Raw genomic sequence first — 20,760 nt, 5'->3', positions numbered from 1 at the left:
ACTGTTGGTGCCTTCCTGTTTTGCTGCCCTTTTTAACCACTTAGTCATCCTGAAACAGCCTTAATTAGGAGTGGACCAGGCGAGTAATTGGATATTTGTAAGGTTTATGTTGCTTTCGTTATAATTATCTTGCTGCTGCCTATGCCTGTGTTCGGTAACTCCCAAGGCTGAAGAGAGCTTGAAAAACCGAATCCAAAAGAAGACTCCAAAACACTTTTTGGCATGCGCTCCAATGTGGGTTTATTGGTTATTACAATAGACAGTTATCCTCTACAACTTTTAAATGCAGTGGCTCATCAGGAGGTGTGCAAATTTCGATCTCTGATTTTACTCAGATTTCATCTATTTGGATTTGAAGATTTAGCAGGTCGATTTCCTGTGAGTTTTATGTGGATCAATGTTCCCAAGTGTTTACTTCATACTTTTTCATGGGGCAGTCCCTAGTGGGACAGCTCAGAATCCAAACGTGCATCCATCGGAATCAAGGAGCTACAGACCACTAGGGACTGCCCCATGAAAAAACACGTGTAGAGGATAACTGTCTATTGTAATAACCAATAAACCCACATTGGAGCACATGCCAAAAAGTGTTTTGGAGTCTTCTTTTGGATTCAGGTTTTTAACCACTTAACCAGCCATTCGGCCTCTTTTCCTTTGCAATTGTTGAGCAGGTGCAAGTGGATCTAGGTCACCTGGCCTAATCCCCGCCTCTTCCTTTCTGCTCTTAACTCTTAGATCACGGGTGTCTCCCACCTGGGCAAACAAAGTGAATGGCATAAGAAGGAAAGGCAATCCCTGTTTGGACCATTCCGGACTGGGACGCCCAAACCCCTGCTCAGACAACAGGTAAGCACACACCAACATGTGGTTTCTCCCTCCGTCCCCACAGGCCATCCCCACCATCATCAGGCAATGCAATATGAACAATGTTGCTACTCCTCCAAGGCATGCACTCTGCAATGCAGCAACCTCAACCACATCAGCCCCAAGCCCATCAACACCCCCTCACCATCCACAACACGGAGGTTGATGCTCGCCAATGTCCGCTCAGCTTTCACCTATGCAGCAGACATCACCAACCTGATCACTATACACAACCTTGACGCCATCTTCATCACTGAGACCTTGCTGCCACCCACTTTCACCCACATTCTAGATGCCCTTGTCCCTGAAGGCTACAGCATCCAACCCAGAGACCGGCTGAACAAGATAGGCGGAGGCCTCGCAGTAGTCCACAAGACCTTGTGGCCCTGCACCAGACATGACGTCAACAACATTGGCTCCTTTGAAGTCCTCTCTTGCCACTTCCCGCTCTCCCCAACTGACACAGTCACCTTCCATCTCATCTAGAGACCACCCAAACCCAACACCACCTTCATCTGAGATTTCACCAACCTGGTCACCACCATGTCCCTCACGCATGCCAACAACATCTTCCTAGGCAACGCCAACCTCCCAGGAACAAGGCCACCAAACCGAAGAAGGACGCTCTCCTCGCTTGGCCTTCTCGACACCCTCAGCCTCACACAGCACACGAAAGACCCAATACACAAGAAAGGTAACATCCTCGACCTAATCATTAACGCACTGTTGTCCCTCCAATACAGCTCTCCTCTCATGCTTGACTGGTCTGATCACCTAGGCGTGCCTTTCAATATCCTGCACACCACCCCAGTCAAGCACTCCCAGGAGAAACCCATCAGACAAACCTTCAGGTCCTTCAAGAACTTCCCGATGGAAGCCCATACAGAAGACCGCACCAACCTCCACCTTACAAGGACTGAACACCCCCAACCAAACTGCAACTCTCTACCGGAAGCACTCAGCACCACCCTTTCAGCCTCCATCGACTGACAGGCATCTCTGAAACAACGCACCTGCCAATCGAAACCATCAGCACCCTGCTAAATGCAAGAAGTCAATCTCAGCAAAAGAGTCATCAGGAAACAAGAGCAAACCTGGCACCACTCCAGGACCACATCCAACCTGGCACTCTTCAAGAAACTACAACCAACCCTCCAACAACTCATCAACACAGCCAAGGCCTCCTAATATCAAATCACCATAGCAGAAGCCGACAATAAAAGTGGAGCCCTCTTCAAGCACTGCAGCAATCCGCTACCCACCCCTGTCATACCACATGCCATAAAAAAATCCACTGCCATCAATACCTTCTTCATTGACACAATCAAGATTTGCCAGCACATAGACACTAGATCTGCATCCACAGACCCTTCTCATGTCCCTCCTTGCAACATCTCCACACCCTGGACAACATTCAAGACACTCTCAACAGAAGACCTGGTAGAAACCCTGAACACCCTCAAAGCCACATCTTATACAGATGACATCCTCCCAGCATCCATCCTCAAGACACTCCCTACGGAAGCTCTCTTTCCCTACCCGGAGATCATCAACAGCTCCCTAACTCAATGTATCTTCCAATCAAGCCTAAAAACAGGACAAATCCTCCATCTACTAAAGGAACCCAGTATGGATCCCGACAACCTAGGTAACTATTGACCCATCACCTATCTTCCCTTCCTAGGTAAGATCATTGAGAAAACAGAAGCCGCTCAACTGCAGCAGCACATCAACACCAAAAATCTCTTTCAAACCTTCCAATCATGGTTCAAACCCAGATGCAGCATGGACAGCCACCCCTTTCTCCTGGTTCTACTCGACCTCTTGTCCGCTTTTGACACAGTAGACCACCAAGCACTTAGGGGCACTCTACATTGGTGCATGGGGATCAACAACCTTGTCCTATGCAGGTTCAAGTCCTACCTTGCCAACCACCAGCAGTTTGTTCAGATGGATTCTTACAGATTGCCAATTCTACCCGTCACCTGTGGAGTCCTGCTGGGTTCCATCCTATCTCCAGTGATCTTCAATGTATACATGGAGCCGCTGGGAGCCCTCATAGCGGCACACAACATCCACATCCACGACACAGAGCTATACCTCAAGATCGACTCCATCAAGCACATCTATAGGCTCAAAACCTGCCTCTCGCTGATTCATTCTTGGATGTCCAGTGCATACTTGAAGCTCAACCCATCCAAGACCGAATACCTACCTATCAGCAACAACACCAAACACCCAGACCTACAGACCTGGCTATCAACCATGAACTCTGAGGCTCTTCACACCTTAGTTCACCTCCTGCGCCAAGTCCCTCGGGTTCCACATCTACAAACACCTCTCTTTAAACATAGCTAAGAAAACTCAGACAGCTTGGTATCAGCTCTCCATCCTGCGGAAAGTCAAGCCCTTGCTCCCTCTGGACAGTTTAAGATCCACCGTTCAAGTACTGGTCCTATCCCACCTGGATGGGGCCAATTCCCTCCTCGACGGCCTCCCGTCACCCTCTGTTGTGCCCCTGAGAAGAGTCCTACGCACGGCTGCATGCCTCATTAAGGGTCTATGCAGATGCAACCACATCACCCCGGCCCTCATTGACCTTCACTGGCTCCCACTGCACGCACAAATCATCTTTAAGTCTTGCTGCATCATCTATAGTAGGAGGTAGTCAACCTCAAGTCACCCAGCCACCTCGCAGAGAAACTCAGCATCTCCGGTGGACAGCACACCACAAGAAGCCAGGACACATGCAGACTTGAAATCTGCTGCTTCAAAAAGGAAAGGACCAGAAAACAAGCCTTCTCTGCCTGTGCACTAAGACTATGGAACCTCCTCCCCGTCAGCATCAGACTTTCCCCTGAGCTTCTACAATTCAGATAAGAACTCAAGACCAACCTTTTCAAGGAATCTCTACTCCTCCACACCTAGGTCATCACATCGCCCCTCTCGCCACCTGACTCACTAGTCACCACCCACACCTCTCCTCCCCATCAGACAGTACTGCTGTACCCTTCCCCTATGGCCCTCTGTATCTTACCCCCACTCTATATCTGTTCTGTTGTTACCTTTGAAAAGCGCTCCGTTATGCATCTGTACTGTTGTATATCTCTGTAAAGCGCTCCGTTATGCATCTGTACTGTTGTATATCTCTGTAAAGCGCTCCGTTATGCATCTGTACTGTTGTATATCTCTGTAAAGCGTTCCGTTATGCATCTGTACTGTTGTATATCTCTGTAAAGCGCTCCGTTATGCATCTGTACTGTTGTATATCTCTGTAAAGCGCTCCGTTATGCATCTGTACTGTTGTATATCTCTGTAAAGCGCTCCGTTATGCATCTGTACTGTTGTATATCTCTGTAAAGCGCTCCGTTATGCATCTGTACTGTTGTATATCTCTGTAAAGCGCTCCATTATGCATCTGTACTGTTGTATACCTCTGTGCAGGGCTCTGTTGCTTCACAAAGCTAGGTCCGTGCTCAATAAATACCATAAAAATAATAACCTCAGACGCATGAAGGAATGAGTTGGCATAGCAGAATATTGATCTCGTATCCAACTGGCACCCCCTCCTCATTGCAGATTGGTGTGCTATGTGCAGAGCTATGCACTCCTCAACTGATGAATAGCCGACGTGATAGTGAAGGTCCCTGGGGGCCTCTGCATGGAATTTTTGAATGGAACATTTGAAAGGCTGTTCTACCTCACTGCTCCGCATTTGGCTTCCTCACTGCTCCGCATTTGGCTTCCTCACTGCTCCGCATTTGGCTTCCTCACTGCTCCGCATTTGGCTACCTCACTGCTCCGCATTTGGCTACCTCACTGCTTCGCATTTGGCTACCCCACTGCTCCGCATTTGGCTTCCTCACTGCTCCGCATTTGGCTTCCTCACTGCTCCGCATTGGCTACCTCACTGCTCCGCATTTGGCTTCCTCACTGCTCCGCATTTGGCTTCCTCACTGCTCCGCATTTGGCTTCCTCACTGCTCCGCATTTGGCTTCCTCACTGCTCCGCATTTGGCTACCTCACTGCTCCGCATTTGGCTTCCTCACTGCTCCGCTTTTGGCTTCCTCACTGCTCCGCATTTGGCTACCTCACTGCTCCGCATTTGGTTTCCTCCCTGCTCCGCATTTGGCTTCCTCACTGCTCCGCATTTGGCTACCTCACTGCTCCGCATTTGGTTTCCTCACTGCTCCGCATTTGGCTATCTCACTGCTCCGCATTTGGTTTCCTCACTGCTCCGCATTTGGTAGCCCCACACAACTTTCAGCGGTTGATCCCGAATCACAGTAGCATACATTGCAGATAGATAAAAAGATAATGAGGGCTGCTTGCTAGTCTTCATCTAAGCTGATGAATCGCTCCTCTCTGATATTGTTTAGCATCAAATCAGTTCATCTCTCAGTTAGGAAGACGAACACATGGCTATATAGAATATTGTTTTGCGCCACATTGCCTTGAGGATGTCCTGCCACGTGCCGTTACTCGATATTACTGAGATAGGGAAAAGTTGAACATTGGTCAGTAATCAGCTGGAGCCTGCAGGTTCCTCCATCACTTCCTCCAGGAGAGGGATGATTGGGGCGTGTGCCAGGGTACCCGAGACCATTCAATTTGATAGCAATCCATTTTCCACAGTTGTAAATTCCGCTCGAGTGTTCAAAGAAATCGCTTTATCCGTGACACCAGACATGGTGCGCTTGATGCTTTGATTTTGAAGGCTTCCTAATCAATTCCACCTGAGTCATGGGATATTAGGGAGATGAATGAAATTTACATAGAGAGTGGGAAAGGGACCTCATCTGCACGTGTTTTAAGTGAGAATATACATTTCTTGTACATAAGCTTGCGATGTCTATGATGACATTGTATGATATGATATGAGAAGTCAGTTATAATTGACTGTACACAAGTATTTGTCAGAACCCTGAAATGTGTCCATGATGCTAGTTGCCTGTCTCTATTTTAATGTTGCAAATGGCGGTCCTCTGCGTACCTTTTCCATGCCCTGACCTGTCCTCATGGACCAGCATTGCAAGGGGTGACTAGGGTAAGTTGATGCATACACAGCGTTTCTAAGCACCTCCCTCACAGACTCCTTACCACCCTCCATACGTGGAGTCCTGACACTCTTACCCACTTCCTACATAGTTATGCGGCCAACTGCCGCCTCCATCGTCCTTACCTCCCCAAAACAGTACACTCAATACTTTGGCGTACTGCCACCCTTCCCCACCTTTCTCATTTTGAGTTTACCCTCAGAGGCAATCCAGCATCTGAAGTCCTACCACACACTCACACCCGCTAGTCCCCTGCTTCCTGGAGTGTCTCCCCAACAGCCTTGGAGTCGCGAGTCTGTCAGTTTCACAGAACCGTGACTACTGTGGTGTCAAAGGCTGGTCAGTGAGCACAGTCCCGGTGAGTGACAAGTGGGACCCATGACTTTTGGTGGAACCGGCTCACGGCTTCCGAACTGCCAGGATGCTATAGACAGTCAGTGCTGGACTTTTGCTTCCCTTGATTATAAGGAGACCCAGGGTGAGCAGACAAAAGCTGAATTCTCCTGGTGTGACGTCAGCGTGGGCTATGACTTCCAGATTTTCATATTGAACTGCAATGGCGTCACAGAATTTTGGAAGCCAAACCCAACGCAGCTGTTGTTATCTGCACATCTACAGATCCTATTTAATTTTGTGTGAATGTTTTTCTTTTGTCAATTGTACTTTTTCATTCTACTACTATTCTCACAAATACGATCATAACTAAAACGTTTTAAAGTTGCAAGTCAGAATTCGTGAGCGTCGTCAAAGGGAAAATTCGTTTGGTACATTAAAAAAATGGGATCACAAAACAGGTCTAAAGAATTTATAAACACGGTGTATTTCTCTAGCAATTACCTGTGTTTTTATTTTTTCTAAACATGGCGATATTGTACATTTACTAACATTGTTCATAATAACTGTGATGACGTTAGAATGCATTATTGCAACAAACTTAGTGAATAATTGTGTAAAGGCAGTGTGCCCCCATCCTAGAGAAATCACGAAAAAACAATATTTATTGTGCGTTAGTAAAATAGCATTGTTGCTGGATGCTATCAGCATTTCAAGAGCCGGCATTTTCTAACTGTATGGTGGCCGGGTGACTCAGTACAGACAGGAGACCTCTTTCCAGTTTTGACCTTTCCATTAACAAATCCTTAATGTCAAGCGCTTACGCCACAGTTTTCCAGATGAGATAAATTCATCTAGTTACCCTGTTTGGTATATATTTGCCCTATTATCAAATATATTTAATTTCTTTGTGTGATTTTCTTTATGGGACATTATAAATAAAGTGTTTTTAGTTTTGCGCAACCGTACTTATAAGGGATGACTTGTTTGTGGACTTTGGGTGTTATAAATTAAGCAATTAAGAAGCAATTGCAATACAGTTAGCACCCGCTTCCTTTCCATCAGCCAATCAGAATGGCTGCAATACTTGCCTCACCTAACACTAATGCTGGCAAGTTCTCTACTTTCTGGTGTCGCTGTTGGCCATTTGTCGCTGGTTCCCTGCCAGCCGCCCTCTCCCTATTTTACTCCACATGGCACCCAGCATCTGCCTCCTCCCACGCACGTATCCTCTGGTGTCTTGTACCCGAAGTGCCATCTACCTCCTCCTGCGCACGGATCTTCTGGTGTCTTGTACCCGGGGTGCCATCTTTCTCCTCTGGCGCACGCTCCTCTGGTGTCTGGTACCCAGAGTTTACTGCAATGCTGCCCAGTCTGTTCTTTGCATTGGTATCTTCCCTCACTCTGCCATCCTCACGGATGTTCAGGCCCACTGGACTCTACCACTCCGTTGCACTTATCCCGAATTACTAATAGCTGTAATCCCCTGGACAGGGACCATTGCCAGGCAGTGCCAGGGGCCCAATTAAAAGCCCTTGCTTATCTCAGGCCTTTAACTTGATCCTTGGGCCATAACCTCCTGCCTCTGAGATTATTGCTTGAGTAGTGCAATCTAATTCAGTCATCTTCGCAGCATGACACCCATCTAGTTTGAATATTGGGGCCACGGGCCATACCCCCCAAACTACCTTTCTTACATTCTAAAATAATACAAAGTATATCTGTAGCAGACATGTTAAAGAGTTGGTTAATTAATTAATACATGTGTTCTTTATTTGGCAAATGGGCATAAAAGCATGCAGAAATAATACAACATAACCGTCTAGGACGCACAATTGTCGGGATACTATGCATGAACGCCATCAGTATTACATCTTGTAAGAACATAGGATATTCTGGTTATATGTCTTTATACCGAGGTATTACATACCGAATCACTTTTATATCAAGACATGTACCTTGAAAAGCTGACATTTTTTTCATCTATTTTTTATTTTTGCCCCCCCAACCTCTCTTTCCGATCCCTAAAAACTCATCCCGACTGTTTCCCCCCAAAAATGAACCCTTTACCCCACCATTAATATATTCGATATAAGGGTTTTGAAGGGATATGTTTAGATATATATAAGTGATTTGGTATATAATACCTCTGTATAAAGACTGTATACCGATATTCCTTAGAAACGTGCATTTTTATTATTATTACTTCCTATTTGTGCTCCTAGCATAAGGTTCAATGAAACCTTTCCTGATATGCCGATATGACAGACAGACCCTCAAAATACAGTGAGACTGCCTGTACATGGAACAGTTTACAGGTCTCAAAGAGACAACATTTACCCCATGTCCTCAAAGTGCGTGTGCAAGATCAGTGAAGGCTACACATGTTCGGTACTCCCTACATTACTCAGATCCATAATATCAATACAATCTTTTAAAAAAAAACATTACAACAACAACACTATATAAAACAAGGTATCTAAGGTTATTGATAATTTGAGCACAACAGGAGACTGCTAACAGACAAGCAGTTATGTCCTCCTATACCATGCGTGTTACAGGAACATCAGAAGAGTCCAGGCCACCTTAGGATGTTCTGCCTAGAGCACATGTAATTGGTTATTTATAATGTGCTTAGTACCAAGAGGTTTCCGAGGGCAGACACGGGGATTGAACCTGTATTGTTCCATGTTGTCTTGCTTCCAAGGTGAGTGTGTTTCCCCTGAGCTATCTTCCCAAGTACAGAGCAGCACTTAGAGCAGCAGGACGACACTGAGTGAACCCTGCCCCTATAAGGAGCGGCTTCAATGTATGACTGCTGATATCAGGATAGAGTAGGAAATCCAATCCAAATTCTCCCGATATATCCCGGAACGCAATCTCTGCTCCTCGGCCACCAACTTACTTGCTGTACCCAGGTATAACCGGGAAAGACTTGGCGGCAGAGCCTTCTCCATTGCTGTGGCCAAGCTTTGGAACACCCTCCCACTGCCACTCAAATCTACATCTAACCATCTGGCCTTCAGGAAATTTCTGAAAACCACTCTATTCTAGTTCTCCGGCTTTTCACTGTTCTTCCTGGTCAGTAGCTTCCTCACCAGCGCCATGATGCCTCTGGGCGACCGTGCGCTCTATAAGTTCAGGTAACATAACATAACATATCAGGATAGAGTAGGAAATGGGTGAGATCTTCTGCTGGTGCTATATATAATGGGCAGCTAGAATCATCTGGAGAGCATGACCAAACAGCAGTCTTTGCTCTCAAAGAGAGTCCATTGAATCACGCCCTCGTTATTAATATTCTTTGGTACAGCTCATTGGCCCACAGCACATATGTCTGCATGTCGCCTGATGAGATTAGGGCACGGAGCCGATTAGAAGATTTTAACAGTTCAGCAGATTTGTTTTGTTTTGTTTTTGTTTTATTCATATTTATATAGCACACAACAGCCCAAGGATTGTGGCACTTGTTACAGTACAAAGCGTAGTTACTTAGTTTACATGGGCATTAGCAATATAGATACAGGTTGCAATATAGTTACATAGTCATTAGCAGTATATACACAGGTTACAATATAGTTATATTACATTTGTGTTATATTACAATATACTTGGCAGAAGTGGAGGAGGCAGACCTCCACTTGCTAGTTGAGGAGAGTGGCCTTGAGGTTGTTGCGGAAGACAGAGATGGAAGTTTCAGCTCTAAGGGTGGCAGGGAGTGAGTTCCAGAGTTTCGGTGCAATATAGGAGAAGCCTAGACCTCCCGCTGTGGCTCTCTTTATGCGTGGTATGTGTAGCTGGTTGGTGTACTGAGCTCTGGTGGGGCGAGTGGATAAGGTCCTTGATATTGCTTCAGATAGATATGCTGGAGTGGTTTTTTTGATGCATCTGTGAGTGATGGTGAGAACTTTCAGAGTAATATGGTCCTTGACCTGGAGCCACCGGGCTTCACGTCTGGCGTGGGATATATGGTCTCTTCTAGGGATGCTCATGGCGGCTCTGAGGGCATTGTTTTGTGTGGTTTGCAGTCTGTGAATGTTTTTGGCGGAGGTGCCAGCTAGAAGGGCGTTGCAATAATCGAGTTTGGCTCCTATAGTTGCTCTAGAATTATTCTCTGTTAACCTCCATTTGTGCCCTGATCCTGTTCTTTAGTGAAGTGGCGATGCATCTGTCCATCAAAGAGACATCGTTATAATGGGGCTAGACATCAATATTACTCAGCTGGTTTGTAATGTGTAATAGCTCGTCCTCCAAGAAGGTACACCCCCGCTCTAGGTAAACTTCATAATTTGGTGTGGTAAGCCTAAGGCTTTTTAGAGAAAGTCCTTTTCAGTGGCTTGGATCTCACTGGCCTTTACAAAACCCCATAGTGAGGACCCATACTTAGCAACCGCACCTTCCTTTGTAATATATACTTTCTTTATCAGTTTGGTGGGTTACATTAGCATGATTCTAGACACACCACCTAGGGCTTGCAGAAATCTGTGACTCTGTTTTATTATGTGGGGGGCTTCTGAGATCCGGGATGCAAACCAGATGCCCAAGTAGTCACATTCCGTGCAGACAGGGATTCTGAACTGGTCATGAAACATGGGCTTGAATACCACACGCTGGTTGCCCAACTGGCAGACCATGAAGGATGATTTTATGCGTTCACTTTAAGATCTAGATTTGTCATAAAAAGGGTATAGGACTTTATTAATTTGTGTAGGGCCCGGGGAGTTAGAGCCAGCAGCACCCTGTCATCCACTTACGCCAATATAGGAAACACGTTGCTGCCCAGCTTGGGGACATCCACCCCTGTTTGGATTAGAAAGTCCTTTAGACCATTAGTATATAAACAAAACAAGAGGAGGATCAGTACACATCCCTCGTGCACTCCCGTCTCGACCTTGAAGTAGTCTGCACAGCGTCCCTCCTTACTACTCCTGACACAGGCTGTCGTGTCCTGTTGAATCATGACTAAGGCACCCGGGTTTTATGCTATTTATTTTTTCAACATTTTCGTCTGTATTTATCCACATTTATTTTTTGCTGTGTGAATAAAAAAGTCACAACTAGTATTTTTCCCAATTAAATAGAATTAAAAAATGAAGGGCCTGGTTCACAGAGCATTTTCCCATGGGATTGCAACATTATAAAATACTTCAGGGAATCAGGCCCAAAGTGTCTTTAATACAAGGCTCGTAAAGCTGGGTTCCAGTGCATCAAGCCACAAACCATTTCCACCTTAAAACAAATGGCCTGCTTCTGCTGCTGACTGGGGAAGCAGCAATGCAGCCATTTCAAGGGTTTGAAACGGAAAGAAATGAACTTTTAAGGTCTCTCCACTGTGTTACTTTCTATGGACATTAGACTAAAAGGCGTGCTTGACAACCTGGAGAGCTAAGCCAGAGACGTTAACTTCCGCTTTTTTCCAATTTTTTACAATAAATAAATACTGGAAGGAAAGTGATTTTCATCTGTATTTATGTGTCAAAATCGGTTAAAAAAAAATAGGACCCGTATTCATGACCAATACTCAAGAAGATCAGAGAGCAGGGGCGGCCACCCCCTACTAGTGGCATGTGTGATTTGTGCTGCGAGGAGGCAGGGGAGGAGGCAACAAATGTATGTCATGGATGGGAAGGCCGTGGAGACGCCACTGTGTCTGGGAAAGGAGCGGGAGCACATGTAATTCTAAGAAATGTATCACAACCTCTAAAGTAGCCCGCTCACTCATACCCTTGGTACCAGGTGCACTGTTGAGGTAGGAAATAAGGATTTGTGTAACCCAAATGCCAATTACAGTTTCTGAATCCAATGACAACAGAGGAAGATCCCCACATGCAAGAACATGGACTGAAAAAGCTGGGACCAGTCACCTGGTATCCCGGATGGAGCAGACTATATGTGTTTCGGGTCGCACCAACTAGCTCTGTGCTTTTGTAACCTATGTGATGTAAGTCATTTGTGATGTGTGTAACCTTAAAACCAATTGCTTATGCTCTTTTTGTCATAGCGCTCCGTGGCAGCAGAGTTCTCTGCTGGTGTGCTCTTGTCTTATTATGTGAATAAACCTTGTTCCCCTTGCAAGAGGTGTGCTTGTCCTTTTTCCCTAGTGGGTTGTATTTTTTTTTTTGTGTGAGCATTGAGAGGTTCTCTACACAATGTATGGACCTAAGCACGGCCCACAGCTTCTGACGGTTCACCCTGTCAAATGGCGTGCTCAGGTCCATGAATGCCAAGAAGATAGGCTCCTTTCTGACATAGAATTTGTAATCAGGAGGTACAAGAATAATACCTGCTCGCTCGTACCAACCCCCTGGGGCGAAATCCAAGTTGAATGCTGGAAAGCATTCCGTATTTCATCACCCAATAATCCAATTTAGCCAGCAACACCCGGCCAAAGATTTTAAAAACACAATCGAGCAGGGATATCGGCCTATATGATTTAGGATCATGTCGATCCCCTTTCTTGTAAATTGGCTCATGACGGCATTAAGGCCTCCAGTTAATACCAGTGCCCAGAGCTCTTCTTCAGCTTGAAATAAATCTGCTGGGATGCAGTCTGGACCCTGGCTCCGATTACATTTTTGTTTGGATATGGCCTCTGTAATTTCCTGTAACGAGTAGACCAAATGTTCTGACCTTGAGGTGTCACGGAGCACAACTTCTCTTGGTGGGTCAATTGTCAGGAAAGCTGGCCTTGATAATTCCAGACTAGTGGTTGCCATGTATAAAGTGGAAAGATTGGTATTACCCAAATTGGTCGTTTACAATTGTTCGAATGAACAATTGACCGAATTTAAAGGGTCACAATTGACCTTTTCACAATTGGCCGAATATATATATATGGGTTTCGGGGGGTTTGGCGTTGGGTGGGGGGTTGTGGGGGGTTTCCCCCCACATATATGGTACAATTGACCTTCACAATTCGGTCAATTGTGAAAAGGTCAATTGTCATTCGAGCAGTTGTAAAACGATCAATTCGTATACAACCGAAAAATGTGCAATACAGTCCTTGTACTGCACAATTGTTTCACTACTCAAGACATTCCTTTTGTGGCTAATGATAACCTCTATTAGCACCCTTATAACACTACGCAATCTATCAGTGAGAAGGGAGTCTGGGCTTTAAATGCCAATACACACCTGTTTTCTTCACTTTCTGTTTCTATTACTGTCTCCCTCTTCGCCATATTTGACACCTTCGCTAACTGTTGCTTCTGGCAGGTCCCATGCCCCAACACTGTCTTCTCTCCTATGTTCGTCTTACCCCAGGCCTCCTTTCCCACCATCTCCCCTTACATGCCATGTCCCTAGTCTGCAGCGGCCACCGCTCATGTGCCGACATCTTCTCCTTAGCTGCTATGCTGCCCTGGTGCACTCCGCTCTCACACGGCCTGCCTCATTCTCACAAGCACGCTGCACACTCTACAACACCACACACTTCCAAGTACCATCAGTGATATAAGTTTTCTCTTATGGACCCTTTTATCACCGCTCTCAGGACGCTAGTCATGACAATCGTCAGGGGACCTGGACGTACCTGTATGGTAGGTTGCCACCACCCTCAATAATGTTCCTCGGAACCTTGGGGCAGCAGGCAGTTACCAGCCGGAACGGCCCAGCTGTGCAGCTAGAACTGCTTAATTGCTACACAACTCTTAAAAGTAGGAGGAACCCAACATGAAGTGCTCTACATAGCGGAGTCGGGGTGATTCCATATGTGCTCCCTAATCTTCCATTGCCTATAACACACTGCCATCCCATGGCTGCTTACCCAGTCTGCAGTTGTACTCTATATGTATTAAGTCAATATAGTTACTCTATATTATGGTAGATATTAGCACCGAACATCGCTTGGCCCTGTGATGCTAAGGGGGGACTGGTAACCTAATGTTCCACCCGGTACCCAAAAGTGAGATATACTATGTCTGGCAACTGCACCACAGGCACTGGAGGTCAAGAGGGCAGTTTAATTGTAATTCAATGGCTTCCAAAAAAAAAAACATGATCTTGGTATAGTTTTGACAATACAGACAAATCTGTACCAGACCAGGGGATATCGCCCTCCCTTGGATCTAGTGTATATACATCATTCTAAGCTTTACTCTAATCTATAAAGTCAAAGCGGCTTCTAAGGCCATGCAGAATGCTTGAGCCCACCCAGCAGGGGGCAGTAGTTTGGCCCAAAAAGCAGCAAAGTGCACCCCTCTGCCAGGGGAAGGCCCAATGCAAGCGCAGCAAACATCCTTGCACAAGTTATGTATTGCAGGAACAAATATGGCAGCCTATAGTTACAGTGCCTAATTGACTCCATGTCAGAGGGACTATACATTTTTAGGCCAGGACTTTTGCTAAATCAATGGATGCATTCTGGGAGCTATAGCATTGATTAACTTGACATCAGGAATTTGACCTATGCATGGCATACATTGTAAACTACATGTCCTTAAATGGAAAAGTGGTGTCTTGGTGACATGAAGTCTTGTGCCCCCCTTTACCCACATTTAACATATATATATATATATATATATATACTTGCAGCTTCAATCTGGGCTTAACTCCCTCAATAAAAGGCTTCCAAGGGGTGGAGTGTGTCGACTGATGTAAAACAACACTTTCCAATTGTTTAATTATGCATGAACTATACTGTGCATACACATGTAGACAATTGATGTATTCATGAAATAAAACATATTGTCTAGGGTACAATTTGATGTGGCCACGTGTCCGCATGCACAAACAAATTGTGCATTTATTCTGGGCGCTGAGGGAACACCAGAGCCGGAGGACGTATCCCCCCACCTCCCAGGGTAATGGAGGCTTGTCCGCTACAAATCGACGCATTGCCCCTGGCGCCGCGCCGTGCCGCTTGCACCAAAGCCCTACCTTCAGTCTGCGCTCGTGATCACCGCTGCACAGGGAATTTAAGGAGACTTTAAATGTTTTCCAGGCTGGATTCAAGTTATTCATCACGACCTGAGAGCAAAGAAATACATATTTGATGGGAGACAGTCAGTGGAATAGAAAAATAATAGGAAGAAATAACATTGAAACATACAAATATAATTCAAGTAAATTAGAACAATTGGGTGAGTGTAAAGGTAAATTATGAAAGTGTCTTGCATAACTGTGATAATGACGTTAACATTGTTTTTAGTATTAATTGCAATATAATGTATTCATATTGCTATCAGAATACATTTTTCATTGGCTTAAAATATGTTGGGCCTGATTCATGGAATTTCTAGCACTGCGCAAATTTTCACCACGCTAAACATTTGATGAATCAGGCCCTTTGTTGTCAGAATAACACCTTTACGTTACTCAATTCTCAGAAATCCCCCGTTCACCAACTTCTTGCGCACCAAATCAGTCTCTTTTGCCAGATTTGTATTTGCATGCAATGACTCATTTTGCCTCTATGCCATGCAGTAATGAAAAGAAGGGCCACATGGAATCACTTCTTGAAGGATAGAAAACATTAAAATTGCAAATGAGATTATAGGTTCATCTAGCCATTGGTGGATTCCAGAATAAGTGGAGGGGGCGGGGCAAGGGTTCGTGTAAAATATACTTCTTTGGACAGTGGTATCCGTGATAACAGCGTAGAACACCTAGACCACAATATCCATCATATACCACTTTTTGCATGGTTATAATGGCAACTTTAATTTTTTCGGATTACTCCAGGCCGGGATCCTGTCGGGTTTTCAGGATACCCCTCTTTAATATTCATGAGGAAAAATGTGCGTACATTTAGAATCATTCTATGCAAATGTATCTCATGAATATTAATGAGGGGTAACCTGAAAACCCAACATGGATCCGGCCCTCGAGGACTGGATTTGGACAACCGATGTTCAATTCTTTAAAGATGTAGTGTCAGAGAAAATGTACATCTTTTTTTTAAAAAGAAAAACAATGAAAGAAGAGCCCGGATCCTGCAGGGATGGTACGTGGATTGGGCTTGCTCATCTTTTTGGCTTCTAGCCTTCAGGATCACATGGGCCTCTTACTTAGGATGCTGCCAATCCTGTGACGAAGAGACACATGTGCACGTTAAAGCCAGCAGCCAGATGTATGAATTGACCTAACACAGACATGCCCTTGTAGGCCTAGGCATCCTGCTCGTGGGGCGCAGGGATTTGTGCGGCAGAGAGAGGTGATTGGAAGCCGGTGTGGTCACCACCTTCTAACCTTCAGATAGCGGGGTAGGAGGAATCACAGAGACGTCAACCATCTTTAAGCAGGCAACAAGGGGCACGTTTTAGGTGTAGGAGGCTTTTCATCTTGTGGCCCTGTCTACCACTGCACACAGTTACCATCATATTTCATTCAGATCTCTGTGTGGCTTCCTTACGGCCCCAGAGTAATGTCACATGTTATTGAGTGTGCATGATTTCATGTATGTGCGGTCACTAATTGGAGAGCACTATCAGCTCTGCAAGATCCTGCGGTATGGCCCCAATGTTATGAGCTAAAGACCTGACACATAAAGAAATAATATATTCACACATTGTGAATATCTGCAGAAGCTCGTATTGCAACTCATGCCTCATTGTTTCACAAGCAACACAATGACCACTGCTTCCTGTGCCAGTGCTGAAGCCATGTTTGTGATGTGAAGCCCTAAACAAACTGAGACATCGATGTATCATATGTAATGTGCATTAGAACAACATATATCACTGACAAAAAGATCCAAGATATGCATGGAGAAGAACACAGCATGCATGGAGAAGAGCACAACACGCATGGAGAAAAATCAGCATGCATGGAGAAAAATCAGCATGCATGGAGAAGAACATATCATGGATGGAGAAGACCACAGCATTCATGAAAAAGAACCACATCATGCACGGAGAAGTACAGCATGCATGGAGAAAAACAGCATGTATGGAGAAGAACACAGCATGCATGGAGAAGAACAGATCATGGATGGAGAAGACCACGGCTTGCATGAAAAAGAACCACTGCATGCATGGAGAAGAGCACAGCATGCATGGAGAAGAACCACAGCATGCATAAAGAAGAACACAGCATTAATGGAGACGAAACACATGCATGCAGATGAACCACATGCATGCAGAAGAACCACAACGTGCATGCAGAAGAACACAGCGTGCATGGAGAAGAACCACATGCATGGAGAAGAACCATATTCATGGAGTAGAGGCACATGCATGTAGAACAACTACACACATGGAGAAGAATCACATGCCTGCCTTTGGCTTACCTCAGTCCTGTGAACAAGCTGTTGCGTACCGTCATCGTTCATTCGAAATGCTTCCAGGAAGGGGTCGGATTTGCTGAAAAAGTCCTGAAATAAGAGAGAAAAAATGTTGATAAGGTCAGAAGTCTTGGTTTATCGACCAACTTAGTTGGCAGCCTTAATTTAAAATGGCTTCAGGTCCTTTTCATTTCCAAAAATGCATGCATGACCCTTGTTTGCAGATGCTTCCCAGGCCTTAGACCCCCGTTTCTTCACGCATTGTTACCACCGGATTAGGTGCCATCTGAAATCAAATGGCCAGACAACCCAAAGCCTGTGGGAAATATTAAATTGGCCTTAAGCGTCATAATTAACAGAATGTGTATATCAAGCTTAATCTATCAAAACATGGTGGGCTTACTGGTGAGCCTCCTTTTGCCAAGTCCAGCAGAAGGGCATCCAGGAAGCCAATGCTCCTCCAGCCCTAAACTATGGGGCTCGACAAGCAGTCCTTTAAACATCAACAGCCCTCATCATCCCCAATTCTGGAGGCACAGCCCAGAAGCTGGTGATGGTTTCCAAGGTTACGTGAAACCTCCAAATCATGATGACCCTCATCAGGTATCTATTAATGTAGATAGATAGATAGATAGACAGACAGACAGACAGACAGACAGGAAGATAGATAGATAGATAGATAGATAGATAGATAGATAGATAGATAGATAGATAGATAGATAGGCTCATGACCATCACAGGTGGCAACGGACATACTATTACAAATGACAACATTTATCAAATTACCTGTAATATAATATATTATAGCACCAAAGACACTGTGTATCACTCAAATATATCAAACCGGTCTCAGTATCCAGCTGTCAGGAGTCATCGTGCCTGCACATGCATCCTGTGTTGTGTCCAAGCGTGCATTATTCTTGGGCTGAATGGAAGTTTCTTGGTTTGCTTTCAGGGTTGTATCATTGCATTGGTGGAGGTTAGAACACTCATCTGGGAAGTGAGCAGACTCTATTAATCCTCCTTCATATTGTTTATTTCCCTTCTCTGATTGGATGCAAAAAATTAATTCCATAGACACCCTCATTTACTGATGCTCACCCCGATTCACTATAGTAGTAACTAGAACGAGGAAAAAGAGTCAGAAGCAAAATGTTCGATGTGTTTGTTATTGCTTTGAAATGTACTACTACTGTATACAATTTGAAAGTGTTTTTTAAAGCATTTTTAAAGGGGGAAAAAAATATATGAATTTTCTTTTTATCACGATACTCCAAATAAGGGGAATGGCAAGGTTACTGTTTACTTAAGTTCATTCACAAGAAGAGAGCACAATCAATATTTCTTGGACATTTTCACAAATGTGCTGAAGCCATTGAGTGACTGAAACATGCCGCACAAAAAACAAACATGTCTTGGAAAAGCTCCATCTGATGCAAAGCGAAAATCAATATTAAGAGCTTCTGAAACACAACAACAAACAGCAGCACAATGTGCCGACCAGAGAACACGAGCAACTTTGTCCAGGGCAAATGAGATGCCAAAGCAAACTGAAGCAAGACTTGCTGCCATGACGACAAGAGCAACATCCTCCAGGGCACATGAGACACCAGAGCAAACTGAAGCAAGACTTGCCGACAAGAGCAGCATCCTCCAGGGCACATGAGACACCAGAGCAAACTGAAGCAAGACTTGCTGTCATGAGGACAAGAGCAACATCCTCCAGGGCACATGAGACACCAGAGCAAACTGAAGCAAGACTTGCTGCCATAGGACAAGAGCAACATCCTCCAGGGCACATGAGACACCAGGGCAAACTGAAGCAAGACTTGCCGAAAGGAGGACAAGAGCAACATCCTCCAGGGCACATGAGACACCAGAGCAAACTGAAGCAAGACTTGCCGACAAGAGGTCAAGAGCAACATCCTCCAGGACACATGAGACACCACTCAGTCAGGACACGGGCAACGCTGGGTACCCCAGCTAGTGAGATATAAATATAAACAATACATGAAGAGGAATAATGCTCTTGTCCTTGTATTTTACAGCCCCATCAATGCTGATGTAAAGACACATCCTTTGCACAGCCATTAAAGGCAACTAACAGCACCTTCTGTAAAGGTCAACACTCAACTTGCGCACCCTTCGCCTTTGCCTCAAACCATAGCCACTGCTCAGCTTTAAGGACAGACACAGTATTAAGGATGTGAAGGGTACTTTCAGATTGTGTTGCATCCCAAGTAGACAGGGATGTCATCCATGCTGACTGTATCAATTAAAGTCTGTGATTTAATTGTTGTCATTTTAGCACATAAGAGTTAAAGTTTTAAATCTCTCAAGGTGGATCCCTTTGTTTTCAAATCCCCAGCTCAATCCTCTACACTATCAATGCTCAGGCTATGAAGCATGTACAAGCTTTAACACAGCAAAGTATGTCAGAAGGCGCAAGTACGATCATATCATGGATTCCATTGGTCAAAGACCCTTGATTAATGCTTAGTAAAGTCTCCACAACTTTCCTGATGCGCAATTTCAGGCAGGGTGGATCCATTTGCTAAAGGGAAGACCATAGCAAACTCTACAGGCATCTTAAAAAATTCACTGCGTTTTTGTTAAAATGTCAAATGTTTTTCACAGTGATTTAGAACCGATCATTGTAAGCATGATTTTGTTCATGTTATTTTTTTTCTGACTATCAATAAAAATGATTCTTAATACGCCCCTTTGAGTTGGTAGCCTTGAGGAACTTCTGCAAGGCTGCTGGCAACAGTCTTTCGATTGATCACAGTGAGTTCTGAAGTTTACTCCTCCTAGACAACCAATGGTTCCGGCTTCATTTTTTCTTACTGTTTATTTTTCAAATACCCATGTTGTGGGTGAGAAAGAGAATATCAGTGTTTGAACTAACCAAAGCAGACAGGGTGAGGGTTGTTCCTGCAGTAACAAATCGGCGCTCTTTGTGTTCAGCAATGGATTTGAATAATGGCAGCCATCTGGCACGTGGTCAGTTTGCATTCAAGAAACTCAAAAACAAAAAAGTATAGTTGCGAGAGAGAAGTTTGAAAATAGCTCCTGTAGCAGTTCCCTTTTAGTGCTTCCCTTAAATGTACCTGTTATGTCATATCTTTTGTTGTATTTTGTAGTGGGCCATTCTTCTTAAAAAAAACAGCAGCAACATTTAAATCAAACAGTGTGTTGCAATTGTCGGCCATTTTAGGTCATAACTATTCATGTAAAAAAGTAAGATGCTGGCGGAGAAAATGGCGAGGCTGATCCCCTTATTTT

The 20,760-nt window shown here is 44.7% G+C and overlaps 1 protein-coding gene across 3 annotated transcripts in view; it reads right to left on the bottom strand.

Annotated features, from left to right (window-relative positions):
- CPNE4 (copine 4) overlaps window positions 1-20,760 on the bottom strand; it is a 1,706,709-nt gene that overhangs the window by 683,670 nt on the left and 1,002,279 nt on the right. For all 3 annotated transcript variants that reach the window (XM_069648719.1, XM_069648721.1, XM_069648720.1), the window contains exons 6-7: window positions 17,482-17,565; window positions 15,132-15,221 (exon numbers count right to left, since the gene is read on the bottom strand). In XM_069648719.1, the coding sequence (XP_069504820.1) occupies window positions 15,132-15,221; window positions 17,482-17,565 (174 nt within the window). The remainder of the gene's footprint in view (window positions 1-15,131; window positions 15,222-17,481; window positions 17,566-20,760) is intronic.

The sequence above is a fragment of the Ambystoma mexicanum genome, chromosome 2q (assembly GCF_040938575.1).
Source record: "Ambystoma mexicanum isolate Mex_15411 chromosome 2q, UKY_AmexF1_1, whole genome shotgun sequence".
Taxonomy (NCBI): Eukaryota; Metazoa; Chordata; class Amphibia; order Caudata; family Ambystomatidae; genus Ambystoma; species Ambystoma mexicanum.
Note: the sequence above shows the minus strand (reverse complement) of the source record. Positions and strands in the feature narration are given on the sequence as shown.